The sequence below is a fragment of the Vidua chalybeata genome, chromosome 7 (genome assembly GCF_026979565.1).
Source record: "Vidua chalybeata isolate OUT-0048 chromosome 7, bVidCha1 merged haplotype, whole genome shotgun sequence".
In the NCBI taxonomy this organism is placed as follows: domain Eukaryota; kingdom Metazoa; phylum Chordata; class Aves; order Passeriformes; family Viduidae; genus Vidua; species Vidua chalybeata.
In genome coordinates this window covers 1024027-1051353 of record NC_071536.1, presented here as the reverse complement: position 1 = coordinate 1051353, position 27327 = coordinate 1024027, and the positions used below count along the sequence as shown (strand labels likewise).

At 51.3% G+C, this 27327-nt stretch overlaps 1 protein-coding gene across 1 annotated transcript in view; it reads right to left on the bottom strand.

Moving 5' to 3' along the window:
* Positions 1-15410: 15410 nt before the first annotated feature.
* Positions 15411-27327, bottom strand: part of LOC128790629 (aryl hydrocarbon receptor-like) — a 52077-nt gene continuing 40160 nt past the window's right edge. Inside the window, 10 exon segments of the mRNA XM_053947550.1 lie at positions 15411-16263; positions 16641-16680; positions 16683-16781; positions 17066-17175; positions 17494-17678; positions 17680-17694; positions 17834-17945; positions 18075-18178; positions 18429-18518; positions 20761-20876. Coding sequence (XP_053803525.1) covers positions 15411-16263; positions 16641-16680; positions 16683-16781; positions 17066-17175; positions 17494-17678; positions 17680-17694; positions 17834-17945; positions 18075-18178; positions 18429-18518; positions 20761-20876 — 1724 coding nt within the window.

The following is a 27327-nucleotide window of genomic DNA, read 5'->3' as shown; positions in this document are numbered from 1 at the left end:
TCAACAGTAAAGTTGTGGGTAAGCAGCAGTGATTCCTTGAGCTGTGTCTGAACCTCATTGCAAAAGAAAATACTTGTTTTTATTTCTGAATCATAGAATATTTTGAGTGGGAAGGGACCCACAGAAGTCATTTATCCTACTTCAGACTAGACAGTCTGTTTAACTTTTACATTTATTATGCTGCTGCTACCAAAGGCAGTTCAAGATCTGTCACAATATTTGAATTATATTGCATTTGTTCCTATTTTAGGCAACATAAAGAGGCATTTGCAGCAATCTCAGGTACTTTGAGTCCGTGGCTCAATAGTCATAACAAAATTATGAACTGCAACTTAGCTGTGTATCTCAGTTCATAGTTGCAAGAATTAGAGGTTCAAGGGTTTTATGCCTAAAGTTTATCTACTTATAATGAAAACTGCGCAAGGTCTAACACCACATCACAATAAATTTGTATCAGATCATGCAATCAAAACCAGTGTTGAATGGTTGCACCTCGTGCTGGATACAGTAAAAGTACTCCCACCCTCTCCAAAGTTTCCTTGCCTCTGATTATCTGATCTACTTCTACTGGTCTCTCACACTTTGCACTTGAAACAGGAATTAGAAGTGGGAACCACGGCAACGGGAAGAGTTCTTTCTCTATTTTCTACCAAGCATACCTTGGGTAACTGATCAGCAACCATCTGACAGCACAACCCAAGGGAGAAATGGCCAAACTCTTCTCAGCTGAATTAAAATAACAGCAAATGAATAATTTGGATTGTATTTAGAAAGTCACAAGAGCAGTGTCACTTTCTCTCTCCGACTTCCTTGTTTCCGCCCGGCTCTCTTTTCCCGGGGCACTGGCCAGGGGCTTCCAGGAGCGGTCAGAGAGAAGCAACAACCAACTTTGGGGTTCATTTGATACAGACAGAGCTGTTTCAAGAGCACGTCCATGACCGGGATAAAGAGACTCAAGAGACTGGACACTTGTTGTGCAGTCCGAAGTAGGTTGTATTTGCTCGAACGCCGCACATACAAGTGACCCCGGTCTGGGGTTGGCTTACTGTTTTTATAGGGGAAAGTGAGAGATAAGGTGTCATGGTTGGACACTGGCGCAATGCCAGCGTCCCCATGAAAATGCACCTTCCCTAAATAAATGCTGTGAGATGTTATCAGGAACAGAGCAGAGCAGGCCCAAGCTTAATAACAAAGGAAAAAAAAAACTTTATTAAACTACTACTAATACAGAAAACACATAAACTAAATTAAGGATGAAGACCTTTTAAAACACCCCTCCTCCTCCCAATTTCTAAAAACACTCAGCCATGAAACATCACCCGGGATTCTTGATCAAATTACCACCCTTCAGGTAATCTATACTCAAACTATCAAGGGAGAGAGAAGTCTCTCTTGCACCACAGACCCCCCAGGAAACACAGCTGCCACCCTGTGTTTCCCTGTCACACATGGCAACCGCCCGGAAAAAAATCTGCCAGTGTGACACTCTCCATTCCATGTCACAGTGCTCTCACCACCGTGCATGGACAGACTGCTCATAGGGCTCCTTTAAGGATGCTTTGCCACGGACTCAAAGATACAACAGTTCAGTTTCTCATCCTGGGACTACAGTCCCCCCCATTTTCCCCTGGGGCCGAGGGGTCCAAAAACAGGACTCATCTTCTTCCCGAAGACAGAGGGTATCACCATTCCCTCTTCAGCTTTCTTCGTTTCTCGCCATTCTTGTGCTGTCGAAGCTGAAACAGGTCTCCCTGGGTCACCACTGCATCCCCCTAAAATGCAGTCTCTATTGCAGGAGATTTTGGTTCAGTCCATGGCTAACAAGAAAAGTCCAGCCAAAAGCTACTTCATCATCTCCTCCTACCTAAATATTTCTTCTTCTACCATCTCAGGTCCCGGACTATCTCTCTTCCACTACAAATCAAGGAAGAGTAATACTTTTAAAAAGCCCTCATTTCCTGGAAAGGGTTAAAAGTTCAGACTCCTTGGACGGCTGATATCTCGGTCCGGTGTTCCGCCACCTCCCACGCTGGACATCCCTCCCCCCTTCTCCTTCTCCTCTGCCGGCAAATTTCCAGGTGCCACCAGGCTCTCTGTCTCTTTCCCTCTTGGTGGCGGGGGCGGGGGGGAACAAAGGCATCTCCACTCCTCTCCACCCTTCTGTCCAGGAGCTGGCTCGGTTCCAGACCCTCAGCCCCTCGGCCTACCCGGACAAGGCCGCGTGGCTTCCCCTCCCCCACCCAGCCCGTAGCTGGGCAGGGGAGCGTCTGCACTCTCTGACGACCGGAACCAAAAAAAGAGAGTTCTCCTGGGAGTTCTTGCTTTTAACCCCCTGTGTTCTCAGAGGCGTGTCCATACTTTCAGTGGTCACTCCAGGTGCCAATATTCAAACCTGACCACTGATTGGTTTGACCCAACTTCCTGGAAAAAATTCACTTCCATGTCAAACCACGACATAAGGTGAAACCAATAGAGCAATGTCCAGTATGAATACATTACAGGTAAAATCCAATGGGAATAGCTTCAGGGGGAATGGTAAATACACGTAAAAATACAGAATAGAAACTCCAACTATAGGTTTAGGAAACAGAAAGTCCAATCTCCAAATTCACAAAGCTTTCTGCTCCATTTGTGTAGCCACGCACCACCACATCTCCCTCTTCTTTGTTTAATAAAATGAACAGAGCTTTGGGGGAAGGAGAAACTGCAGCTATTAAACTTCCTGCAGTGTCTTCCTGTTTGCCATTCTCCCACCATTCTCTTCCCATGGTGGCAGCAGCAACGACAGGTGCGGAGGCTGCAAACTTGGAGGAAGCAATGCTAGAAATGATTCGCTTAAGAATCCCAAATGATAGCAGAACTAAAAAAATTGCAACTACAAAATAACAAATGTCCTTAAGAAGGGACAACACCCACCCAGAAAGATCCCAGCCTTTAAACATGCCCTTGACCCAGTCCTCATTCTCCTGCTTCACGCTCCCAATGAGGTTTCTCATTTCCCGGATGGATGATTGAACACTTTGGCCTTTTGATGACAAATTAAAGCAACACAATCCCTCAAATTCTTTGCATCCATGCCCATGTGCCAACAGCAGGAAATCCATAGCTGCCCTGTTTTGCAGGGTAGCCTTCCTGGTAATTTCCTCGTCTGCCAGGAGATCACTCAAAGCTGCCAATGTCAAACTTGCCTGCTTTGTCACCCAGCACTCTAAATTGCCTAATTCACTCAATGCTTTGGCTGCCGCTACCCATGGTAAAAACACAGAGACGGCAACCCTTTTTGATTCTGCTCAATGGTAAATTTCGGCGTCACAGTGTTCATCAAATTGACTTGCACTCCGTTTAGTAATTTTTGTTTCACTTTTTGCTTGCCCAATTGGAATTTGAGTCATGTTGGGGGAAGCAAGGGAAAGATGCCCCAGAGTGCATGGACCTCCAATAAGATGAGAAGGGATTCCTGGATATGCTCTATCCCCACAGATGAAAAACATTCCCTTTTCCAGCTTGCGGGGATAGAAATCTGCGGTGCTAGGGATCTCCAAAACAGCAACAGCTGTGCACCATTGGCCTGCTCTGAATTCTGTCTTGTATTGTCTGACCTCTGCATATAGGTTTATTTCTTTATCTGGTGAAAAATTAAATTGAACGCAAAATTCAGCTTTTGTGGAGCCCAGTAGTTCTAATTCCTGGGGCTCCCCATCAGCAGCGGGCAGGTCTAGAGCAAACTTTTGCCACAGGAGCAGGGGATTCTGAACAGGTATTTTAACATGTTCTACGACTCCCTGGTGCCTGTAGAACTCTGCCCAGATATTAGGTGGATTGTTTTAATTTAACTCTGTTTGCAAATGGATCAAGGACTTTGGAAATTCTTGCCCCTTACTCGGAATCCCTACCAGGCATATGGACATTGGATTTTCTGCTGAGGCAGAAGCTAAACACAGGTGTTCTTGTTTCAAGGCTTGGGCAAGGGTGACCCACACATTTTTCCGTGTCTGAGGGACGATCCACGCGTCCCCTGTGGACAGGTAGAAGGTCATTGTCTGGAGCCAAACGGGGAGCAGGAACGTAGAAACTGACATCCTGCTAGTCTGAAAGAAAAATGAAATCATACAACAGGGTAAACTAACTATAAAAAGTTCTGCCAGTATAAAGGAAAAACAGGAATTAGGGTTCTCTTCCTCCCATGCGGCGTTTCCTGTTTGACGCAACTGCGTCATCTGTGGGGTCTCCAACAACCCCCTGACCCACCCCATTTGTATCATCATGCGGGGTGGATCCGCGCTCCCCAATTAGTTTTTTTCTGGTTGGAGAATTCTCCCCCCACCTCCCTCCCCCCCTGAGGAAGTGCTGTCCCCCAAAAGGGGCACTGGCTGATGAGATGGCCTTCCTCATTGCAGTAAAAACACCTGCGTTTGGGAGGAGGAGAACTCGATGTTGGAGTTTTTGGGGTTGCTGATGTCAGAGCAACCACTTTTTCCTGAAGATTTTTCACCAAGTCCTCTGCCATCAGGGTGGCTTTTCTTGTGCACTCCTTGATGAGCCGATCCAGCGTTGGAGGAGGAGACGCTGGAAGAGCCATGATGACTCGCCGACAGGCCTCATTTGTATTTGTGGTAATAATTTCTAACATGATTTCGTCTCGTGCTTCTTGCCCTTCTACCTTTTTCTCAACCATGTCTCTCACTCAATCAACAAAATCCATGAATGGCTCTGAAACAGATTGCTTGAGAGCGATATAAGGTATTATAGGTTCCTTTGAGGGCATACTAAGAAATGCTCGTTCAGCTGCATCTTTTGTGAGATCTAACACTGGCTTTGGAATCTTGGCTGCTTGCTTTTGGGATTGGTTCCAATCCCCCTCACCCACAAAGTGTTTTGGAAGCCAACCCGCTTCCAAAAACCCTTTTCCCTCACATCCTGAGCTGAGACGTTTGGAAATCTTAAAACCAACCACTTAATAAACTTTTTCACAAAACTCTTAGAAAAACTTTCTCCTGACTCTGTCAGGGTTCCTTTTACTTGGTTATAAATCTCTTTCTGCTGTGTGGACAATTTCCCACCCATTCTGCCCACCAGCAAGCCTCACCCACCTGCTGCCAGAAAAAAACAAAGAAAACAACCTGAAAAGGTCTAAAAACCGATGGCGGCACCCCGCACGCTGCGCACCCACATGCCCTTTCCCTCCACAGGGACAGGGGTGCCTCTACCAAGTAAGATTTCCCTAGCCAGGCCCTTCCCATGCTAGAACTGAAACTTACCACACCGCCGACTCTTAGAAAACAAAAAACAGCAGCGGTTCCTGGTCTGAAGCCGTCTTCCAGGGTGTGCGGAAGTTGCGTCTACTCCCTGCTGAAAACGGAAGCGGACAGAAACCGGAACAGTTTCTCAGCAGCGATAGAGCTGCGGAGCTGCATGAAAGGGGGCGAGAACCCCTTCACGGATGCCGTGGTCCAAGGGCTTTTTCCCACCGGGAGGACTCTGGCGCTGACGGCTCAGCAGTGGCGGCGTCAGCGGCTGTGTCTCCCGCGGTGACGGCTGTGGAAAACAGCATCTGGAAAAGCCCCAAACCGGAGCGCTATCTGCCGTGCCCTAAAAACAGCTGCTGTATCAGAGCCACACATTGTGGCGACACTTGTCGCTTTCTCTATCCGACTTCCTTGTTTCCACCCGGCTTCTTTTTCCAGGGGCGTTGGCCAGGCGCTGCCGGGAGCAGTCAGAGAGAAGCAACAACCAACTTTGGGGTTCATTTGATACAGACAGAGCTGTTTCAAGAGCACGTCCATGACCGGGATAAAGAGACGCAAGAGATTGGACACTTGTTGTGCAGTCCGAAGTAGGTTGTATTTGCTCGAACGCCACACATACAAGTGACCCCGGTCTGGGGTTGGTTGACTGTTTTTATAGGGGAAAGTGAGAGATAAGGTGAAACCAATAGAGCAATGTCCAGTATGAATACATTACAGGTAAAATCCAATGGGAATAGCTTCAGGGGAAATGGTAAATACACGTAAAAATACAGAATAGAAACTCCAACTTTAGGTTTAGGAAACAGAAAGTCCAAACTCCAAATTCACAAAGCTTTCTGCTCTGTTTGCGTAGCCACGCACCACCACAGTGGAGTTGCAGATCTTGCTGAGCACCCTGGAGCCCCTGGAATTTGGAAGAGCCAACCTGAGGATGAACCCAGCTGTGAGGGATTCCATGGCAAGCATCCACGGAGGTCAAAGGAGCTTGGAATGCTGGAAGTTTTCAAGAGCAGCTTCTTGAAAGCTCAGCAGTGCTCCATCCCTGCACAGGATGAGGAAGAGGACAGAACCAGCGACCATCCGGGCTTAACAGGGGGATTTGGGTGTGCCTAAGAGCAAAAGAAGCAGCAGCGCGGGGCCCGAGACTCGGACGCGCGACCGTGCCAGTGCCCGGAGCGCTGTCAGGCAGTGCCGGGATCCCGGGTGTGGTTCTGGTCCCCACAGGTGAGGAATGGCAACCCCAGGCTCAGAGCCAGTCAGAAAGCCAACCAAGTGAGCCCACAGGGAGGGCACCCTTCCCGTTTCTCTTGGGCATGGCCGCAAAACAGCCCCTGCTGCTTCTTCCTCCGCCTGTGTTTGGGGCGTGCTGCTGGCAGAGGCAGCCAGGTTGTGCTCTGCCTTCCAAAGCCTGTTGGGAGCAGGCATGAAAAGCACTGCATGCACAGCGGAGAGTCCTGGAAGGTGCTGGCAAGAGCGTCCTGCGGGAACAGGGCTCTGGTCTGTGGCCAGGAACAGCCTGGTTTTGGTGCCGTGAGCGCAGGCAGGAGTTGAGGCAGGTGAAGAGGCAGCGGGCAGCTTGTGTTGGTAGAGGGTCGGGGGCTGCACCTCTGAACCTCCACCTGGAAACGCACTTGGGGGAATATGAGCTAGAGCTGGAGTGCCTGTCCTGAAAGGACCTGAACTCCTTCAGCCTTGCCAGTGTTTCTTGACGGGTGTGTTGGTGTTCCCCGGAAAAGCTGCGCATTTAGGGAAACGCCTTTGGAAGAAAGGGGCTTGCTTCTCAAGGAAAGTGCTTCCCCAGGGAGCTCCCAGTGAGGCAGCTGCAAGTGTCCCCCTTTGGCTCTCTGTGCTCCTTTCAGTCCTTGAAGGCCCATTGCACTTGGCAGAGGGGCAGGAAGAAGGCTGTGAAGAGCAGCATTGGCATCCACCTGGAGCTGCAGAGAACAACCCAAGCACCTGCTGTAATGAACAGTTTCCACATGTTCCCTATAGACGCAGGCAGGGCCTTCCTAGTTCCCATGGCAACACTAAAAAACTACTAACTCTAGCTAAGTACCGATATTGAAATGCTAATTAGCTAATTGCTCTGTTTGTTTTCTCTAAACTACCTGGAGATAACTGGCCTCCCACCCCTCCACGCTGCCATTCTGGGACTCACATGCAAATAAAAACCCCTTAGAGTCATGGGAGTATTTTTAGGAGATAAAAAGGACTATAAATCAAAAACTGAACACAGTAGAGGAGTCTAGACGAATGCCCTAGCTGAGGAAGAGGGAAACACATCCCCTGATTGACTTTTACCCGTCGCCATCACCTAAGAAAGAATAGACTAGGTTAGGCTGTGAGAAGCAGGGAGAGAGAAAGGCAGAGAGAGAGCCCTGGTGCTGCCACCACGGAAGGAGCGGGGACAGCTGTTATTCTGGACTTCAGCAACAGACTCTGCACACCACGCCTCCTCACCCTCTGGCCACCGGTGTGCTACAAGGAAAGAAGAAGGGACAGCTGCTGCTCTGGACTTCAGTGACAGACTCTGCATGCCTCCTTCCTTTCGGCCACCTGGGAAAAGCTACGACCGCGGGGGCGAGCTCTGCGTCGAGCCCCCTGCCCAGCTGATCTTTTTAATAAAGAGCTGAACATTTAATAAAGGCATTAGCCCTGTTCATTTCAATTGGGGGCTCGTCCGGATAGCCACGCCCAAAGAGGACCCCCGGACAGCTAAACAGCTCGACCACCTGCTTCGAGGGACCCTCGGGAGTCACTGGCTACCTTCGGACCCTAGGATCAGTGTGAGACGAGCAACACAGAGGAGCGTCAGATTGGTAAGAAAAACCGGGAGACGAGCGAATGAGTAAGTGAGTGAGACGGGGGCCGGCAGCTTGGCCCCCCGAAGTGAGAGGGACCCACTAGTACCGCGTTTCCGGACTCCTGTGAAGGGGCTGGCCGGGAACGGGGGGAAGCGAGTGGAATGCAGGAGCGACTAAGGCGTCTCCTTAGAAGTAAAGCAGGCCCTCCTCCGAGCGTGTGAAGGTCCCCTAGGGGCAAAGTAAGTCCCTGGCAATCAGGGCAAGGGGAATGCTCCCAGCAGGGCAGGTGGGATGTGGAGGTCCTAGAGGGCATGTCCCTGGCAGGCAGGATGGGATAGGATGGCAGGTGGGATGTCCCTGGCACGTAGGGCAGGATGTCCTAGCAGGCAGGAGTGGCATGTCCCCGGCAGGCAGAGGGCACGTCCCCACCGGGCAGGGGGCGTGTCCCTGCCAGGCAGGGGGCATGTCCCCGCCAGGCAGAAGGCATGTCCCCACCAGGCAGAGGGTATGTCCCCACCAGGCAGAAGGTATGTCCCCACCAGGCAGGACAGGATAACAGGGCAGGTAGGATGTCCATGGCAGGCATGGACGGAGGTCCCCAGCATAGCAGGTAGGGGAATGTCTCTGGAAGGCAGGGCAGGATGTCCCTGTCAGAGCAGGCATGAACCCAAGTAAGCAGAAAGGCAGGAAGGCAAGCAAGCTAAGCCTAGCAGGAGAGTCAGGCAAGGGAGCTTGGCCGGAGTTCGAGTGTAAGGCTCGGCAGGACGTTCGACCTTACCTCGGCAGGGAGACCAAGCTTCCCAAACCTAGTAGGAGTGTCAGGCAAGGGGGCTTGGCCGGAGTTCGAGTGTAAGGCTCGGCAGGACGTTTGACCTTACCTCGGCAGGGAGACTAAGCTTCCCAAGCCTAGTAAGAAGGTTAGGCAAAAGGCCAAGTAAGAGTTTGGGCGGGACTTAGCAGGGGTCCAAGCCTAGAAAGTCCATCAAGAAGTTCAAAACTTAGGCCAAGGAGAAAAAGAACAGAAGACAATAGATGGAAGTGTGACTAGTGATTGTCCTGGCCAAGAGACAATGTAAAGTGCCAAGAGGGTAGGACCAAGAGTGGGAATTTAGTTAAAAGAGATTAAGTTTAGTCAAGTGATTCAAAAGACTAAGTTGGGAGAGGCCTGATGAGCTTTAGCTGCCTGTCAGTATATTCCATTTTAGATAGAAGCACCATTTAAGGTATATATTTTTTTTGTTTTTGAGGCCTGAAAATGGGAAGAGGTTATAGTAAAGGAGCAAATCCTTCCAAAGCAAAAAGAATTCCCCCTAACAGCCCCTTGGGGCAACTGTTAGACTAATGGGATTCTCGGGAGACCATGAAGGGTCTCGACAAGAGTAAGATGATACATTACAGTACAGAAGTATGGCCGAAGTTAGAATTACAGGGAGAGTGGCCGTGGTATGGAACCCAAGATCAGTGGATGTGTAATCAGTTAAACCAGCACCTAAAAAACCCGAGAGGACCTTGATATAGAACAACTATCTTATGCAGCTTGCTGGCTGGAGAATTCTATAAATAATGAGACTGAGAATATGCAAATTACAAAGAAATAGAGAGGAAGACAAAGAGAATAGAGAGAGGGAGACTAGAAAAATAAAGGAATGAGACCCCCTCGATTGCCTGCCCCCTTCTGCTCCTGTTACTTCCCCAACAGTTTCCCCAGTTGGTCCTTCAGCCCCTCCTATTGAGTCCCTGATTCCTTTCCCCCGTTTTCCCACCTCTGTTTCATCGTCCCTTCCCTTAGTTTCCTCAACCATCTCCCCAACTCCCTCTTCCCCTTCTCCAGCTGGAGTTTCCTTGCCTCCTCCCACTTGGGAGCTGAGGCCACCCTTGCCCAGGGTTGGTTCGCCACCTGGCATGCCCCCTGGCCTCCAGTGTCTGTCTCCACTACTATTTCCCTGCCTGGTGTCTTAGAAAAAGGGCCGTATTGTAGCACCCAATCCAAAGCACCAAGGGTGGAGGGACTCTTTCCCCTTAGAGGGGTTCCTATGGGTAGAGCAGCTGGGGGAGTTAGGTTTGTGGATGCACCTTTGGCAGCTTCCAAAGTCCGGGGATTTGGGAAAGAGCTAAGAAATTTAGTGGAAGACCCTGTTGGAATATCTAGCCAGTTGGACCAATTTCTAGGGCTGAGTATTTGTACCTGGGGAGACCTGAGCTATTCTAAGCATTGTTCTCTCTGAGAGAGGTCCAGATGATCCGAGTGGCAGGGGTGAAGATATGGGAAAGAGAGGGTGGATTGGGGCCCCCAGGGAACCAGGGGATGCCCTTAGTAGACCCCAACTGGAGTCCCAGCCAACAAGAAGGTAGGCAAAACATGAGAGACTATAGGGCCCTCATGATAAGAGGGATGAAAGAGTATCCCTAGGGGAAGCAACACAAAATTGGCCTTTGATGGTACTCAGGAGAAGGATGAGACCCCGGCAATTTGGCTTAACCGACTAAAACGAAATTTCCAGTTGTATTCAAATATAGACCCAGATAGCCCAGAGGGTCAAGTCCTCTTAAAGGTCTAGTTTGTCACCAAATCCTGGCCCGATATTAGACAAAAACTAGAAAAGATAGAGGACTGGCAAGAAAAGAACATGAATGAGTTGCTCAAAGAAGCCCATAGAATGTATTTAAGTGGGAAAGATAACAAAAGCCAATAGCCTACCTCTCAAAACTACTAGACCCAGTAGCCAGAGGATGGCCAACTTGCCTGCAAGTAATCGCAGCAGCAGCAGCTATCCTGATAAAAGAAGCCCAAAAGTTGACCCTGCAAGGGAAAATTAAAGTACAAACATTTACTAGTGATCGTGGATCACCTCACTCACTGGGTGGAGGCTTTCCCAACCAAAAAGGAAACTGCGCAGGAAGTTGCAAGAATAATCTTAGAAAACATCATACCATGATATGGGCTACTCAATGACATTGGCTTGGACCAAGGTCCACATTTTGTCGCTCAAACTTTACATCAAGTAACAAAAGCCCTGGGGGTAAGGTGGAGATTGCACACCCCATGGCATCCTCAAAGCTCTAGAAGAGTGAAAAGGATGAATAGAACTCTTAAAAATGTGTTAACTAAATTAATTGAAGAAACAAAGATGAATTGGCTCAGGTGTTTACCTCTCGCTCTCTTGCGCACCAGAACCAGACCTCAGTCTGACATAGGGGTCTCTCCCTATGAAATAATGTTTAGACTCCCTTTTTTTTAATCACCCCTTTCAGTACAGCAGATTATCTGGAAGGGGAGGCAGCAACTCAGAAATATTTAGAGGTCATAGGAAAATCCCTAGAAGGCCTCCAAAAGAAGGGGTATCTCTCCCAAACTTCCCCTCTGGACGCCAATGCCCACAACATCAGTCCTGGGGATTGGGTGTTGATAAAGTCCTGGAACACTACCACTCCATTAACCCCCAAATTCGAAGGACCTTTCCAGGTACTACTCACTACACACACTGCGGTGCGGACCCAAGAAAAAGGCTGGACCCACGTCACCAGAGTTAAAGGACCAGTGCCACCCCCAGACGCCAGACCAGACCCAACAGTGTCACCCGCCTCCTCTTGTGCATGGACAGTAATTAAGAAACCAGAGGACTTAAAATTAACTTTAAAGAAGACTTGCTAGAGGCTGATATACAGTAAGGTGTTAATAACTGTTTCTGAGTTAAAGTACCATAGTAAAGGTTTAAGTACTTGGTAATTGTTTAATAAGACTAAGTGTCCTTTAGCCAAAGGAGTTAACTGAAAAAAAAATTTAATTAGAATATTATTAAATCTTACTTGGTTTCTAAAGGACACGAGAATTACCATCAGACATGAGTAAAAGCATACAAAAGCCAAAAGAAGTTAGCCCTCAAAAGCCAAAGACTGTAAGTTGATGCGGACTTAAGCCTGATCAAAGAAATAGAGGAGGGATTTGTAATGAACAGTTTCCATGTGTTCCTGAGAGACGCGGGCAGGGCCTTCCTAGTTCCCATGGCAACACTAAAAAAAACTACTAACTCTAGCTAAGTATACCGATATTGAAATGCTAATTAGCTAATTGCTCTGTTTGTTTTCTCTAAACTACCTGGAGATAACTGGCCTCCCACCCCTCCACGCTGCCATTCTGGGACTCACATGCAAATAAAAACCCCATAGGATCATGGGAGCATTTTTAGGAGATAAAAAGGACTATAAATCAAAAACTGAACACAGCAGAGGAGTCTAGACGAATGCCCTAGCTGAGGAAGAGGGAAACACATCCCTTGATTGACTTTTACCCGTCGCCATCACCTAAGAAAGAAGACTGTATTAGGCTCTGAGAAGCAGGGCGACAGAGACAGAGAGCCCTGGTGCTGCCACCATGGAAGGAGCGGGGACAGCTGTTGCTCTGGACTTCAGCAACAGACTCTGCACGCCACGCCTCCTCACCCTCTGGCCACCGGTGTGCTACAAGGAAAGAAGAAGGGACAGCTGCTGCTCTGGACTTCAGTGACAGACTCTGCACGCCTCCTTCCTTTCGGCCACCTGGGAAAGCTACGACCGCAGGGGCGAGCTCTGCGTCGAGCCCCCTGCCCAGCTGATCTTTTTAATAAAGAGCTGAACATTTAATAAAGGCATTAGCCCTGTTCATTTCACCGGACAGCTCTTTTCCCCTCAGCACCATCCAGCTGCCACCAGCAGCACAAAGAAATCATGGAGCAGAAATGAGATGCTGCCACCAGAACAGACTTTATCTGTACAGCCACGAGGTACAAGAGATCAGACACCAGTGACAGAGCACAGGGAGGTCTGTCACGGCCCCAAGCAACAGTGTCCCCAACCCAAGGCCCATCTCTTGCAGCACTGGGAGCCCCTGGTACGCCCCCAGCAGCGTTTCACAGTCACCAGCATGAGAGGCTAGTGAGCAGAGTCCATCCTGCCGCTTTTTGGATCTGGATCATGGCCAGTCAACTCCCTGCCCGAACTAGGTGCTCCTCGAAGCCACCTTAGAGTGGTCCAGCACGTTTCAGCATTGCTCTGCTCCCAGCCTGCAGAGAGGAGCTTGACCTTTCCCAGGCCCCATGAGTGGAGGCAAGGCTGGGCATGAAGGAAGAGACCCAGGGAGATGAGGCCACTCTACACCGGGACATGTGGGGTTGCTGCTGGCCCTGTGCTGATTGCCTGATTTAATTTGATCCGCAAATGCTTAACACAGGTGTGCGAGGCAGATGTGATGCTCAGGCTGATGGGTGCATGAGGGGAAGGTGTGAATGTCCCCAAGAACTCTGACCTCTCTAACCCAATGTTGCAAGTCAGTGTGGTCTCAAATCATCCCCACCCTCCCCCCCCCCCCCCCAAAAAAAAATCATTGCTTTTTTTTTGTGGATTTCCCTGATGGATCTGCAAGACTTTGTTCTCATGGTGGGGAAAAACCAATTCATTCAAATCTTAGGTTACGTATCTAGAAAAGGAAGAGAATTCAACAAAGTGGTTGTTCTGGGCTGCAGAACAATGGTTTGAAGGGCACCAAGTGGGTCTGAAGTGGAGAGGCAGCCAGTGGTCACTGCATCCCTCCCTGCCTTTCCTTCTCACTGCTTTGGCAAAACCACAGGGGGAAGCCCCACTCTTCTCTGTCCCATGGCACTGTGGAGCAGAGAAGAGGACAACAAGGACAAGCCAGTGACAAACCCAAGGGGAGCTTGGCTGGACCTTCCCCACCCTGCATCCCAGAAAAGTCACAGTGCCTGGTACCCACCTCTCCCAAACTCCCCTGGGAGGCTGCTGGAGAGCCCAAATCCCCAGGATGCCACCACTCCCACCAACTCCACCTCTCACTGAGACCCTTCAATGCTGCTGAGCTTCTTGAAGTGCTTGGTAACATCTTTTCCAAAGGATTTGGATGATCTCTGGAGGAGATGGAGAGCACAGGAGGAAAAGAGGCTCAGGCCGGCAGAGATGATGCAGGGGACTAAACAGCAACATGACAAGGGTGGTCCAACACAGGAGATGAGGAGAGCACGCTGTTTTGTTGAGAAACAGCAGTTCAGTGCTACCTGCCTCTGAGGCAGCAGCTCCATCTGCAAGAGGCTGCCCAAAGCACACGGATGTGCCAGCAAGCAATGTCCTTCCTTGGAGCCCAGAAGCCCACAAGCCTCCCCAGAGGCACAGCTGCATCTCCCTGAAAGACTTCTTATGGAACAAAAAGTCCAAACCACTTCATCTTAGACTGCCTGAAAGCACTGGAAGACAAAATCCCGAGAGACCAGGGAGCATGGGACACACCTGGCGGGTATCAGAAGAGCTCACAGCTGCTGGTGGCTTTTCAAGACAGGGCTCCTGGTTCACATGGAGCCCCAAACCAGGCTGCCCACAAAGGATGGTGTGGCTGCACCCCTGGCAGACCTCCACAGGAGCCGGACACCCCTCAGGTTCTGCAGCCCTCGCACCTCACCTTGAGCCTGGATCTCACAGGTACCGAGGGGCTGCCCAGCTGAGAAGGGAACTGATGGGCAGCCAGGACCCTGCCCGGAGCACAGGGGTGCTCCTGCACCCACCTTCACAGGGAGAGCTGCTGAGCACCTTGAAACCGAGCCCGGTGAGGAGGAAGGTGCTCCAGGGTGGTTCTCAGCAGGGCAAAGCAAAGTGCCTGGCTGCTGGGGAAGGGATAGTTTAGCAGCATCCCTCAGGAAGTTGCTCTCATGCCTAAAAAGGCTGTTTCCATAGTGGCACTTGGACAGCACAATGCAGTCCATCTCGTGGGTGCTGGGATCCATGCTGGAGTTCAGCAGGAGTCCGCTGTGGTGCACTGGCCCTGCCCCATGGCTCCTCTGAGGAGCTGCCCCAGCCTGTGGGAGCCACAGCTGTGAGAACCCCTTGTCCTCTCGGAGCACTGCCTGCTCCCCCTCCCAGGAAAAGCTGGGGTCTATGTGGGCTACCAGGGGCTGTTTGGGGAAGCCGCCATGCCCTGGCAGCCTTCTGGCTTCTAAGGGTGCAGGGAGAGCAGCCTCCACATCATCGAGCTTCCCATCCCCAGAGAACAGGGACTGATGCAAGCCCTGGACAGGGCAAGGAAAAGACTGGGAGGGGAGTGGCCACCACAGCCCAGCCCCCAGGGAATTCTCAGGACTGCCACCTGGCAGAGTCTGGGACTCCACGTATGCTCCTGCAGCTTCCAGCTGTTTTGGAACTATGCCCAGCAAAGCCTCCGATGGGCAACTGACTGGGTTTGCCTGGAGGAGTTTATTGTGCCACAGAGTCACCAACGTGTTTGAGTGCAATGGGGGTGAGCAGCTTGAGCCCACCAGCTGGCACCCAGGCTGGCTCTGAGCAGTAGGAAGAGTGTTATCTACAGGACCAGAGGGGGTAGCTTCTACCTGAAACGCTTGGTTTGCCAGCTGAAGTCTGCAGAGGATTTGCTGCTGGAGATGGGAACAGCCAGCACAGTCCCTGCCACCGGCCCGGCTGGGTTAAACGGGACCTGCTGCTCTGGCTGGGCAAAGCTGCCCTCAGAGGTAACGGAGGCTACGGAGCCCACGGAGCCCACAGCCCCCTGGCCTCCCCATGTGCCCGCTGCCTGGGGCTGTGCTGGGAATGCTGAACCAGCTGCCCAGCAGCGCTGGAAGTGAGCCATAGCACTGTTTTCCTCATGGCAGTGTGGGAAGTCCAGGCTCTTTCCAACACCCTCCCTGGGGAGCATCTGCTCCATATAGGATGTCACCTTGGTGCCCGGCCTCTGGCCAAGCCCCTGAGCTAGTGGCTCCTCCTCTACCCCCAGGCTGAGCAGAGCCTCCTCCCACTGCTGCAGCTCTGTGCTGTCCACCTTTAGGGTCTGGCAGACATTTCCATCCACCTCACTCTTCTCAAAGAGGGTTTCGATGACCACCAGGAGGGAGTTGCTGTCCTCCTTGGCCCTGCTGACATCCTCCTTCTGAGTCAGCCCATCAGGCTCAGGGATGAGAGCTAGCAGGGAGACCTGAGGCACGTTATCAGCGTGGGAATTGTATACGGATGCATCCTGCTTCATCATGGCTCCAAGGAGAGAGCTGGGGTCTACCAAGCGCTGCTCTGACTTGGAGTTTGCTTGCACCTGCAACTCCTCCTTGGCTTGAAATGAGTCAAAGAACCCAGGAAGGTCATTCCCACACAAGACTGCTTCCCCTGTGGCAAAGCTGAAAGGCAGCTGCAAGTTTCTCTTCTGGAGATGTTCCTCCCCTTCTTCATTCCTTCGGTGTGGAGGCAAAAAGGGATGGAAGCAGCATGAGCAGCTCCTCCAGGCCAGGCAAAACCACCCTTCTGACAGCAAGAGGGGAACTCACAGCCCTGCCCTGGCTTTTCTAGAGTAAAAGGGGGCTGGACTGGGCTGGCTAAAGAGAGCTCTGGGGAGCCCACAGGGAGGTCTGCATGGCTCAGGGAAGGGCTGCTGCTCTCAGGCAAGAGCATGTCCACAACCACCTCCTCAGAGCTGTTTCACTCACACTACAGGAGGACAAATGCTGCAAAGTGCCAACCTCACCTACCCTTTCCTCCACCTTCATGGCCTCTGTGTGCCTCGGGCAGCCCCCCAAGCCCAGAGCAGCTGAAGGGGGCCAGCAATACTCACAACAGGGCTTGCTGGCGGGCGATGATGCAGTCGGGCATCATCGTTTGTACACCAGCCGTGCGTTGGCCTGCACCCACACCCAGCTGCTCCTCTTGGTCAGCAGCCAGAATACCGTCAGCCCGCTCTCCCCTGTCTTCATCACTGGGGCAGGGACACAAAAGAACTGCCACTGACAGAGCTCCTCCACGGAGGCAGACCAATGACACACGCAAGTTGCCACGAGGTTGACTATCACCTCGTGGCCGTGCTACAGGGGCAGGAGATGCAGTGTGCTGTCTCTCTGCCAGCTGCCCAAGCTCATCCAGGAGGAAGAGCCTTTGTCACAGCTACTCCAGCCCCGGGACAGACAGCACCAAGGAGCAATAGTACAGCCAGAGCCTTGAGGGACCCCACAAACACCCCCACAACAGTCCCCCATCACTCACTTCTCACGTGGTGCTCTGCGCAGTGCATCATGTCAGCCGCATGAACAAACTGGTATCCAGACCCTCTTCTGCACAGCTCCACTTCTGTGTATCCCAGGACAACCTTCCTCCTGGAAACAGCACAGGAGTGCAGTGACACCAGGGATGCATCCCCCACAGTTGCACCTCACTGGCCAGACCCCCACTCTGGATGGTGCAACCTCGCCCTGGGCTGAGCTGCATCCTCTGTTCCACAAACCACGCAAACCACAGCAGACAAGAAGTGCTGGTGCCCCGTTAACCTGCTCCCTGTGTTACTGGGGGCCTGCAGTAGAGGGACAAAAACATCAGGCCATGGGAGCTGGGTCAGGTGTTCCTTGTCCCCACCAGGTCTAGTTTTCTGTCCAGCACCAGGGATTTTGCCACAGGGAAAGTGAGAGATGCCTTACCGGGAATCACAGGCCATGGGAGTGAAGTCCAGCTTGTGCTTTGTCTGGAAGATCAGTGTTTTGGTCTGGAGCTCCAGGATGGAGAGAGGCTGGAGGAGTGTGGCAATGGCAAAGAGAGCAACTGGGGACTTGTCTGCTGCTGACTTTTGCTGCCCAAGAAGGAACTTCAGGCACCCTGTAATGGTGGTGGAAATTCAAGGCCTTACAGGGATTAGAAAATGTGGGTGTGAAGCAAAGAGGGTGGTGGGAACTGGCTGTGCTCTCATCCCTGTGGGACACAAGTGACTCTGGGGGAACACTCTGCAGGCACAGGAGGAGCAGAAGGGTGTCCCAGCATTACCAAGAATCCCGAGGAGTTATCCAGCAGGCAGCGGAAGCGGCAGGTGAAGCTCCTCTCCACCAAGGATTGCTTCTCAGCATGGAGGTGCTGGGGGCTGGACGTGGCGCTGTGTCTGGCAAGCAGCGGCTGCTCAGGGGGAAAAGCTGGAAAATCAAAAGGAAGCTTTCCAAACTGTGCTGCACACCCTGAGCTCACGGATCAGAGCTGCTCAAGTGAACCCCTGCAGGGATCACCCTGGCACTCACTGTCAGCAGCATGCAGTGGGGTCCTGTGCAGCTGGCGGCGGAAGACGGCCCTGTCGCCCGCATGGATCATCTCGTACACACTCTGGTAGATGAAATCCGACTGGAATGACAAAACAGAATAGTGTCTGCTCCTGGACAGCCTGGCAGAGGTGTCGGGAGGAGGACATGGCAGAAGGTTTCCCTTCCTGGGCACTAAAGTGCAGGATTGAGTGTAAAGAACAGGCAAACTCCAGCTCCTTCCCCTGCCACAGGAGCTGCTGCCCTTTGGGAAGCTTTGCTCTCCATCTGCACCTCCTTCCCACACCAGGACTGCATCCATCTGTTTCCAGCCAGGAAAACATGGTGCTCACCTGGTGGAAGCCCAAGTAGTCCCGCACGGCAGGGGAGATGTAGAAGATGTAGCCGTCTCCAGTCGCGGCGATGGCAAATCCATTGAGTGCCTGAAAGCAAAAGTTCGGTCCAAACTTACTCTGCCCAGCTTCAATCCCGCTGCTGAACGATGAAATCCCCCAGCTGTTTCTTCAGCATCCAGGGACAGGAAGGGACCTTCTTCCTCAACAAGGAGCCCCACAAAGAAGGACAGCACTTGGTAACCATGCAAGATTCCGTTCTGCGGAGTTTCTTCTTCTCAGCACAAGCAATGATCCAAGCTGGACTGACTACTTTCTCCAAACCTCCCATGGAACCCCCTCTCACTGCAGGGCAGCTCCTGCGTCAGGAGGGACCAGATAGGGAGAGGTTTCATGGAGGATCTGGAGTCCTCCTTTCCAGCTGGGAATAGCTCCACTCTCCTAGGGCTGTGCTTTGGACACGACAATTCTTGTGGGTCCCTTCCAGCTCTGCATATTCTATGATTCTGGTGACCATTTCAGGCTGATTTTCCTCAAAAGCAAAGCACTGCACTAGATAGTAACTCATGCCCCCTGTTCTTCACTGTGATGTGTTTAATTTATTAGTGAATGGAAGGAGAGAAATTAGGGAAAGAACACCCGAAATGGAATCCTAGCATACAGATCCAGCTTGCTGAGGGACCAGTCCCTTCCCTTTGTGTGCTGTTTGGGAGCCCCCTGAGGGATCCCAAGTCAGAGATTGCTGCAAATCACAGTATATGCTTAAAATGATCTTTGTGGGGAGGAAAAAAAGCCACCAGGCAGCTCAGCGGGGGAGATTTCTGTCGCAGTAACACCTCATAAGCTCTCCAGATGCCTTCAGTCACCCCAGCCTGCCAATGCTCTGATGTTGATGGCTCAACAAATTGCCATCATATGGTCCAAGTCCACAGCCCTGGGGAGTGCTCAGGAGATGCTGGGGCTGGGGCAGTCACGGGCTCCCTCCTGGTATCCAGCTGCTCCTCTGTGACCATCACACTGGCACACAGCTGGGACCGTGGGGGACCTCGTGTAGTCCAAGATTCACTGCCAACAGTCACACTGAGCTCCCAGAAGTCACTGCCTCACCCAAATCCCACATGGAGGCTCCTGCTGGGGGTCTGCTCACACTGCCTGCTGCCTGGAGGGCTCTGCAGGAGCAGGGCTGAAGCAACCAAAGCCAGGCTTAAAGAGAGCCAAGCATTCATCTGCTGGTGTTTGGAGAGGTGGGAGAAGAGGACTGAAGGCCCAGAAAGCCTATAGGAGAGCTGGAGAAGGTGGTGAGGCCCTGGCACAGGGTGCCCAGAGAAGCTGTGGTTCCCCTGGATCCCTGGAAGTGGCCAAGGCCAGGCTGGATGGGGCTTGGAGCAACCTGGGATAGTGCAAGGTGTCTGTGCCCATGGCAGCTCATCACAAGATGACCTTTAAGGTCCCTTCGCACCCAAACCATTCTGGGATTCTGTGAAAGGCCAGGCATGGGAGATGCCAAGAACACAGAATGATTGAAGGTCTTGCACAGACTCGTCCTGCAGCCCCAGTAAGCATGTTCCTCAGCTGATGTGCCCAGATGCTTGTTCAGCAGTCAGCCTTTCCATGTGACCTTCCATGCCAGGCCCTTCCAGCTGACATTTATAGATGGCAGCCCAAAGCAGCAGCACTGTGGGAGGCTGATTCACCAGGCCCTCGTGCTCCGAGCTTCACTGTCAGCTGTTTCATGAGACACACGTGGCCTTTCTACAAAGCATAGCTCTCATTTCCCACTGGTTTTGTCCACCACTGTTGCCCAACATCCAAGTGCTCTTCTTTTCTCCCCCAAAACCTACAAACTGAAGCTGGGCTTTTCCCATCCTAGGCAGGCTGTGAACTCATCCCTCCAGAGCTCACACAATGCCCCAGGTAAGGCAAGGAGTTCCTGGGGGATGTTTTGTCCCACAGCTCTCAACATTCTCCTCTTGGCCTTTGCTAAAGATAATGAACCAAGCCAGCACCTTGGGAACTACTCAGGGATCAATCCTTACACCACCATATGACATCCCTGAACCTCTTGGTTGGGATGGAGCTTATGTCCATGAGATGTAATATAATCAAAGGGGCAGCAAATTGCTGTGGGATGAGAGGCAATGGTGGGAATGGGGATCTGGACCCATCCCAGCCAGGCAGTGCCACTGGTCTCTGTCCCCAGGAACTCATTGCCTGCAGGAATCACAGTGAAGCAGCTCTGGGCAAGGCAGGGTCTCCTCCCGCTCCACAGATGCGACCACAAGCTCCAGAGCAGCTTGGGGAGACCCCAAATGACCAAGCCACAGCACCATACCTGCAGCAGTAGCTCCCCCTCAGGAAACAGCTCCCTGTCACCCTGCGGCTCTGTCCATCTGTCCCCTCCTGGGGGTCTGGGCTGATCCACGCAGCTGCCAACGTTTGGAGCTGTAGCTGCAAGTGAGAAGGCAAGAAATCAGTGTGGAAGAGGCAAGGCAGGAGCCTCCCACTCCTCCTTCCCACCCCAGGGCTGCTCATGCAGCTACTGGATGCCGTGGACCCAGCGCAGTGTGGAGGAAGGTGTGACCATCAGTGGGAACTGGCACAGAGCCCACTTACAGAGCCATGCCCAGCTTGCCTGAGGCTTCCTCCAAGAGATTCTTTCCCCTGCTTGATCTCATTTCTGGGAAACCTCACTCCTGCCAGGGTGTGAGGCAGAGATGCAACGGACAGAGGGGGGCTGAGTGCTTCTCTGCTGCCCAGGCTGCAGAACACCACCCAACACAGCCAGGAGGCTTCTGGTTAGAGCCTGGCAGAGCTGGAGTTGGCTCCAAGCCACCCCACTGGGGTGCTCTGTCTGCTCCGCTGCCCTTCAGGGTTAGAGAATGACAGAAACAAAGCTTCCCAAAGCACCTCAGATGCCATCAAAGCACCCATACTTGTTTTCTCCCTTCCACCTTTGGCTGCCTGGAAGCAGATCAAGAGCTGGCGGCCATGGTACTCCCAGTGACACCTGAGAGCTCTCGGCTCCCAGGACTTGCTGCCATGACCTCCCTAGGCTGATTCAGGAGCTGCCTCATGCTTCAGCACTGGATGCCTTCAAGGCAACACCCCTGGGTGCAGCCAGCATGAAACCTCCTGCTGCCCTGCTTGTGGGACCTCAAGCATCACAGGACTCCCACAGAACCAGTTGTTCAGGGAACAGGAATGAGGACAGGGGCTCCCAGGCAAATCTCCAGCATGATCCTTTATCTGCTGATTATCATTGAAAAAACTCAATCCAAGCTCACCTGCCAGCAAAAGGATGATTTTCAAGACATGTCTTTGTGCCAGCTCACACAAAAAAAAGGAAAATCACAGAAAAGCTCAAAGCAGCTCCTGTGTAGGAGCCACCCCACATCTGCTACAACCACCAGCAGCTCATGCAGCTCCCTGAGGACCGACTGAGCTCACACCCCCCGTGTAATTCACATCCCAGCAGAGAGCACTGCCTGCCCCATCTCAGCCCCGGCTGTCAGATGGTGCTGGATCCAAAGGGAAAAGATCCTCTGAAAGCTGGATATGAGGAAGAACCTCAAACCATCCCAAGTCTGACCATACGTTTAATTTTCTCCATGGCAGAAGCTCTCACTTCACCACTGAAATGTTTTGAAGGTTTGTTGGGTTTCTTCCCTGGTAACACCAAGTTCAAAACCAAATTTGGAATCTAAAGCAGTTTCACGTGCAACTGCTGATCTGGGACATTTTGCTTTGCAGCAAATGTGGTGGATTGGCATGCTTGAATTCAAAACTAATTTGGAATCAAAGCATCCCTGGGATGTATTTACACCCAGAGCCCGAGTGTCAACAAGCACCCACCCGTGGAGGCTTTCATCAACCAAGGCATGGATACAGTAGGGTTAGGGTAACTAGCTGCAGGTCTTGCACAAGGTGACACAAATAGCAGTGGAGAGGGTGCTCTGGAGCAGAGTCAGCCTCCATCTCCATCGCTGGCAGAGCTGGGATACTTCTTGTTCCCTCAAACCTTCAGTACTCCTTGGAGATGCTCAGGCAGCATCTCCACCTTATCCATCAGCCATGGCTTCTGCTCTTTTCCATCCTGTGCTGTCAGACCAGCCTGCTCAGGGGATGTGAGACCTCTGTGAAAGGTTGGGAAAGATGAGATTCAACAGAATCTTTGCTTGGAGACACCAAGCAAAAAGCCTCCTCACATGATTGCCGAGTGATGCTCAAGGAAAAAAAATCCCATCGAGACCACATGGCTTCAATTTGCACTTCATGGAGTGTAATAGTTTCAAAATGAAACACTGATTCTCATTTAAAATGTTATTTCTTTTGAAGGGTTGACTCCTCTCAAAAGCATTGAAATGAGGCAGGCTGGCAGGGGATTTCAAAAAGAAGCAAGTTCTTCCAAAATAAAGCTCTAAAAGGGCACAGAACTTTTTGAGAGCATGCACATCCTGAGAGCATCTGGTCTCCAGCTCTCTCCCACAGCATCCAACAGCAGTATCTGCAGGGAAAGCTGGGGAGAGGTGCTGTGGCTTTCAGAATCCAGCAGGAAATACCCATTTTGTGCTTTCCAGCAAAATTTCTTCACCTCTCCCACTGATCTTAGCAAGGGGCTTTTAATCTCCCACCAAAGGTGCTCACTTCCCCTTCTCTCAAACACAGAGCAGTCCATTTTTGCAGAGCTGAGCTCAAAAATCCTCCAGAAGCTGTCTCCCATGGGACACACCTGACCTGGGGAGAAGGTCTGGAGCATGGAGAGAGGGGAGGAAACTCAAAGAGATGTTGTCTGCCACCAAAGGACCGGTGGTGTGGAGCAGCTGGTGGTCATATCCAGCCCAGTCCTCACCATCCACAGCCAGGGGCCATGTTATTCCTGTGGCTCTCCTCCTTCAAACAGGTCTCTGAACTCATCCTCTCTCAAACTGCCAAGAGGCATCGGGACTGGGAGCAATCCCAAGAGAAACCCAAGCACTTCCAGGTAGAGGACTCCAGGCCCATGCAACCACCAAGGGTACAGAGACTATTCCCAGTCACTTTTTGACTTGGAAGGGAAAACCCAACATTTTAACCATATCCCAGCTCATTTACAACACAGGAAACCTCATGGGAAGGAGGGGTCACTCCTGAAACATCCCCTTGCTTGAAACAAGATGGGGAGATGCCACCCTCTGGAATCCCCCCCGGAGCTACGGATCCCTCAGCCTGCTGAAGCCAGGTCTCCAAGGGGCCAGTGGCTACGTTGGACTGGAAACAGTGGCTGGCAGGAGGAGGAGAGCCCTGCTGGCTGCCAGGCAGGACAAAGCAGGTGACGAGCTGTATTAAAAGCTGGCTAATTCATCCCATTTAACACACTCCTTCTAATGGAGCAGTTCAGACTCCCACACAAAGCAGGAAACAGGTCCAACATGTATCCAATCTATAATATACCCACAAAACAAAAGTAACTGGCTAATAAGACAATTCACATTTGCTGTTTGTGCCCAGTTTTTCCAATCTCCTGCAGTGCATCTTGCACAATTAATGGGAATTAACATGTGGATGTGGTGCTTAGGGACATGGGTTAGTGGTGGGCTTTACAGTGCTGGGTTAATGGTTGGACTTGGTGATTGCAGAGGTCTTTTCCAAGCTTAATGATTCTGTAATTCTATGAAAAAGACCGTGGCAAAAGCCATCTGCATTACGAGGTATGTCCCAGGCATCTGCTGGAGCAGTGTGGTTGTCACTTACATTTTCAAAGTGCTGGGACAGAGGCTGTGTGTAATTCTTAAGACAGTAAGGGAAAATCCAGCTCTGTCCTGAACCAGCCAGAGCACTGCAGGGTTCCTGCCACTGGTGTGATCCCCAAAGACTGCAAGGCTTTCACTCAGCCAGGGAAGATGCCAGACAGGATCAGTAGAGCCTCCAGCATCAATGAATCAGGATGTGCCCCATACATCCCCAAGAGCACCCCCCTATGGATTGGCTTTCTTGCCTCTGCAAGGAGGTTCCTAAGCCCTGCAATGGAGGAAAAAATTCCAGCAGGAGAAAGAAGGGAGAAGGAGCAAAGTCATCTAATCTCTTCCCTTTTTTGCCCATCACATTCCCAAAGAAAAGCAGGGCAAGGCAGCCATGGAGACAAAAACACATCCCTTGCCTCTGGCATAGATTTAGCACTGAAAATAAAAGGTTATTGGTAACAACCCCAGAGCCAGATCTGCTCTCTCAGACTGTGTTACGCTGGGGGGAGTTGACAAGCTTCACGCATGGCAAACACTTCTCTTTGAACAGGTTCTAGAGGTACCTGGCATCCAAAAACCAGGAGCTCCCAACTCTTCAAGTTACACCAAGCCACACACAACCATTTTTGTCTTGGACCCAATCCCAAACCCTGTCAAATTAGCACTAACCTTTGCCTCAGCTGTTTAACAAAGGCACGGTGCCAAGCAGAGCAGGCTCATGCCATCCAAGTGAAACAGACAAATGGCAAACCCACAGATTATAAACTGTTTGGAAAAGTCACTCAGTATTTTCCAAGAAGCACAGAAATGCCCTGGGGAGCACTGGCATCCCCAAGTCCACATCTGTAGGAATATAAAAAGGTAAAAGACACTTTCTAAAGCTGAGAAAGGCTGGGAAATTTATAAACCCTCTCATGAGAAAGCTAGGAAGTTAAGAACCAAGTGAATACATTGATATTTATCACGAGGAACAAGAAAGAACAAGAACTTATTGATAGCTCAAGATGTGAGAAGTACTAGATATATGCCTTGCAAAGATAGAAAAAGTTTCCATCTTAAAGAGTGAATTATTGTGTATTGTTTGTGGTTCATAGAAATCCTTTTGTTAACGTTAAACCCACGTGGGTCCTTTTGTAATTGGTTAGAGTATAATGCATTTACACCTTTTCTTTTATGCTATTGATTCAAAGAATATGTAGAAAAAGGCTTTGCATGGGCTGCCATCTTGCCTCTGATCTGTGTTTGCATGGATGTTGTTATTTTCCTGTGTCTCTTACTTTTTGCTTGTATGATACAGACAGATAATAAATCCTAAGTCTGCAAGCAGCCAGGGTCCCATCCCGTTTGTGAGACACGGACTGATCCGGCACAAAGAGGCAGTGAGCAGCTTCTATTGGTAGAGGGCCTGGGGCTGCACCTCTGAACCTCCACCTGGAAACGCACTTGGGGGAATACGAGCTAGAGCTGGAGTGCCTGTCCTGAAAGGACCTGAACTCCTTCAGCCTTGCCAGCGTTTCTTAAGGCTGTGTTGGTGTTCCCCGGAAAAGCTGCACATTTAGGGAAACGCCTTTGGAGGAAGGGGGCTTGCTTCTCAAGGAAAGTGCTTCCCCAGGGAGCTCCCAGTGAGGCAGCTGCAAGTGTCCCCCTTTGGCTCTCTGTGCTCCTTTCAGTCCTTGAAGGCTCATTGCACTTGGCAGAGGGGCAGGAAGAAGGCTGTGAAGAGCAGCTTTGGCATCCACCTGGAGCTGCAGAGAACAACCCAAGCACCTGCAGCAGGATGTGTTACCCCCCTTTGGACAGAGGTGTGAGCAGAACCATCTCTGTCCCGCTGTGAGCCCCAAAGCTCTCTCTGGGAGCTGTGAATTCAAAGGCCTTTACACACTCACATTTCACATCTTCCCTGGCTGCTGTTGTCCCAGACTGGAAAAAGCAAGATGTATTCTATTTGCCATCTGTATGGCACTTGTCTTGTGTTAAGTGGGCACTTGTTCCTTATCTCTTCCATAATCAATCCTTCCTTATGGGGAGACATCTGCTGATAAGGGGCCATTGAGTGTCACTGCATGACTGATAAGAACTCTAACTTCCCATTGGGAGAGGCTCTGGCCAGAGGGAGGAGCCAAGCATTCCTACCTGCAAATATAGGCTTGAAATTCTGGCCCAGGAGCACAGCTTTTTTGCGCTGGATTTTCCCAGAGGAACAGCTGCCTCTTCCACTGCCTCTTCAGAGGAAGACTGCACCCTTTTCTACAAGATCACTACTCCAACAGAACCACACCTGACACTCCAGGAGGACTGCAGCCACAATTCCAATTGCACTGCTACCAACAACCTGACCAACAGGGTGTCAGGTTGTATTCTGACTCTGTCCGTGTTGTTTTAGTTCACTGCATTGTTTATTTTATCTTTTAATTTCTTCCCTAATGAAGAACTGTTATTCCTGCTCCCATATTTTTGCCCAAGAGCCCCCCCTTAATTTCAAACTTCTAACAATTCAGAGGGAAGAGGTCTACATTTTTCCATTTCAGGGGAGGCTCCCACCTTCCTTAGCAGACACCTGTCTTTCCAAACCAAGACAGCTGTGTTTCGACTCTTGGCAATATGCATTTGCCTCCTGCTTGGTGGGAGCCGCTGTGGCCCAGGGCCAGCCCAGAGCTGGGCTGGGTGGGCCAGGCAGCGTGGAGAGTCTTGGCTGATCTTGGTGTGTCCCTGGCCTCAGAAAGGCTTGGAAGGTTTGCCTCCCCAAGTGTCCTGCTCATTGGCTCTCCCTGTGCTTCTTGGAGAGCACAAGGTAGGCATTTCTGGCAGCTGGGCATCAGCAGGCCTTAAAATGGGGGTGGGTTGTGGAGCGAGCCCAGCTGAGATACCCTGAGAGGAGCCCAGTGCTCCTTGCTCCTCTCTGCTGACACGGGAGCATCTGTCTGCTTTCGGGACGGCCCTGGCTGTGTCAGGGGTGCTACGTGGACACGAGACAGCCGGTCCTGTCCCGCTGGGTCCCAGCAGTGCCTGGCAGCAGTCCTGCATCCACGTCAGGATGCTGGCCCAGAGAGGCCCTGGAAGCTGAGGCAGCTGACTTTAAGCTTTTGCAGATACACGCAGGGGATGGCCAACAGTGTTCCCTCAGGATACTGCAGTCCTGAGGGGCCTCCCCAGAGCTGCCTGATGCCGCCCACTCCTTG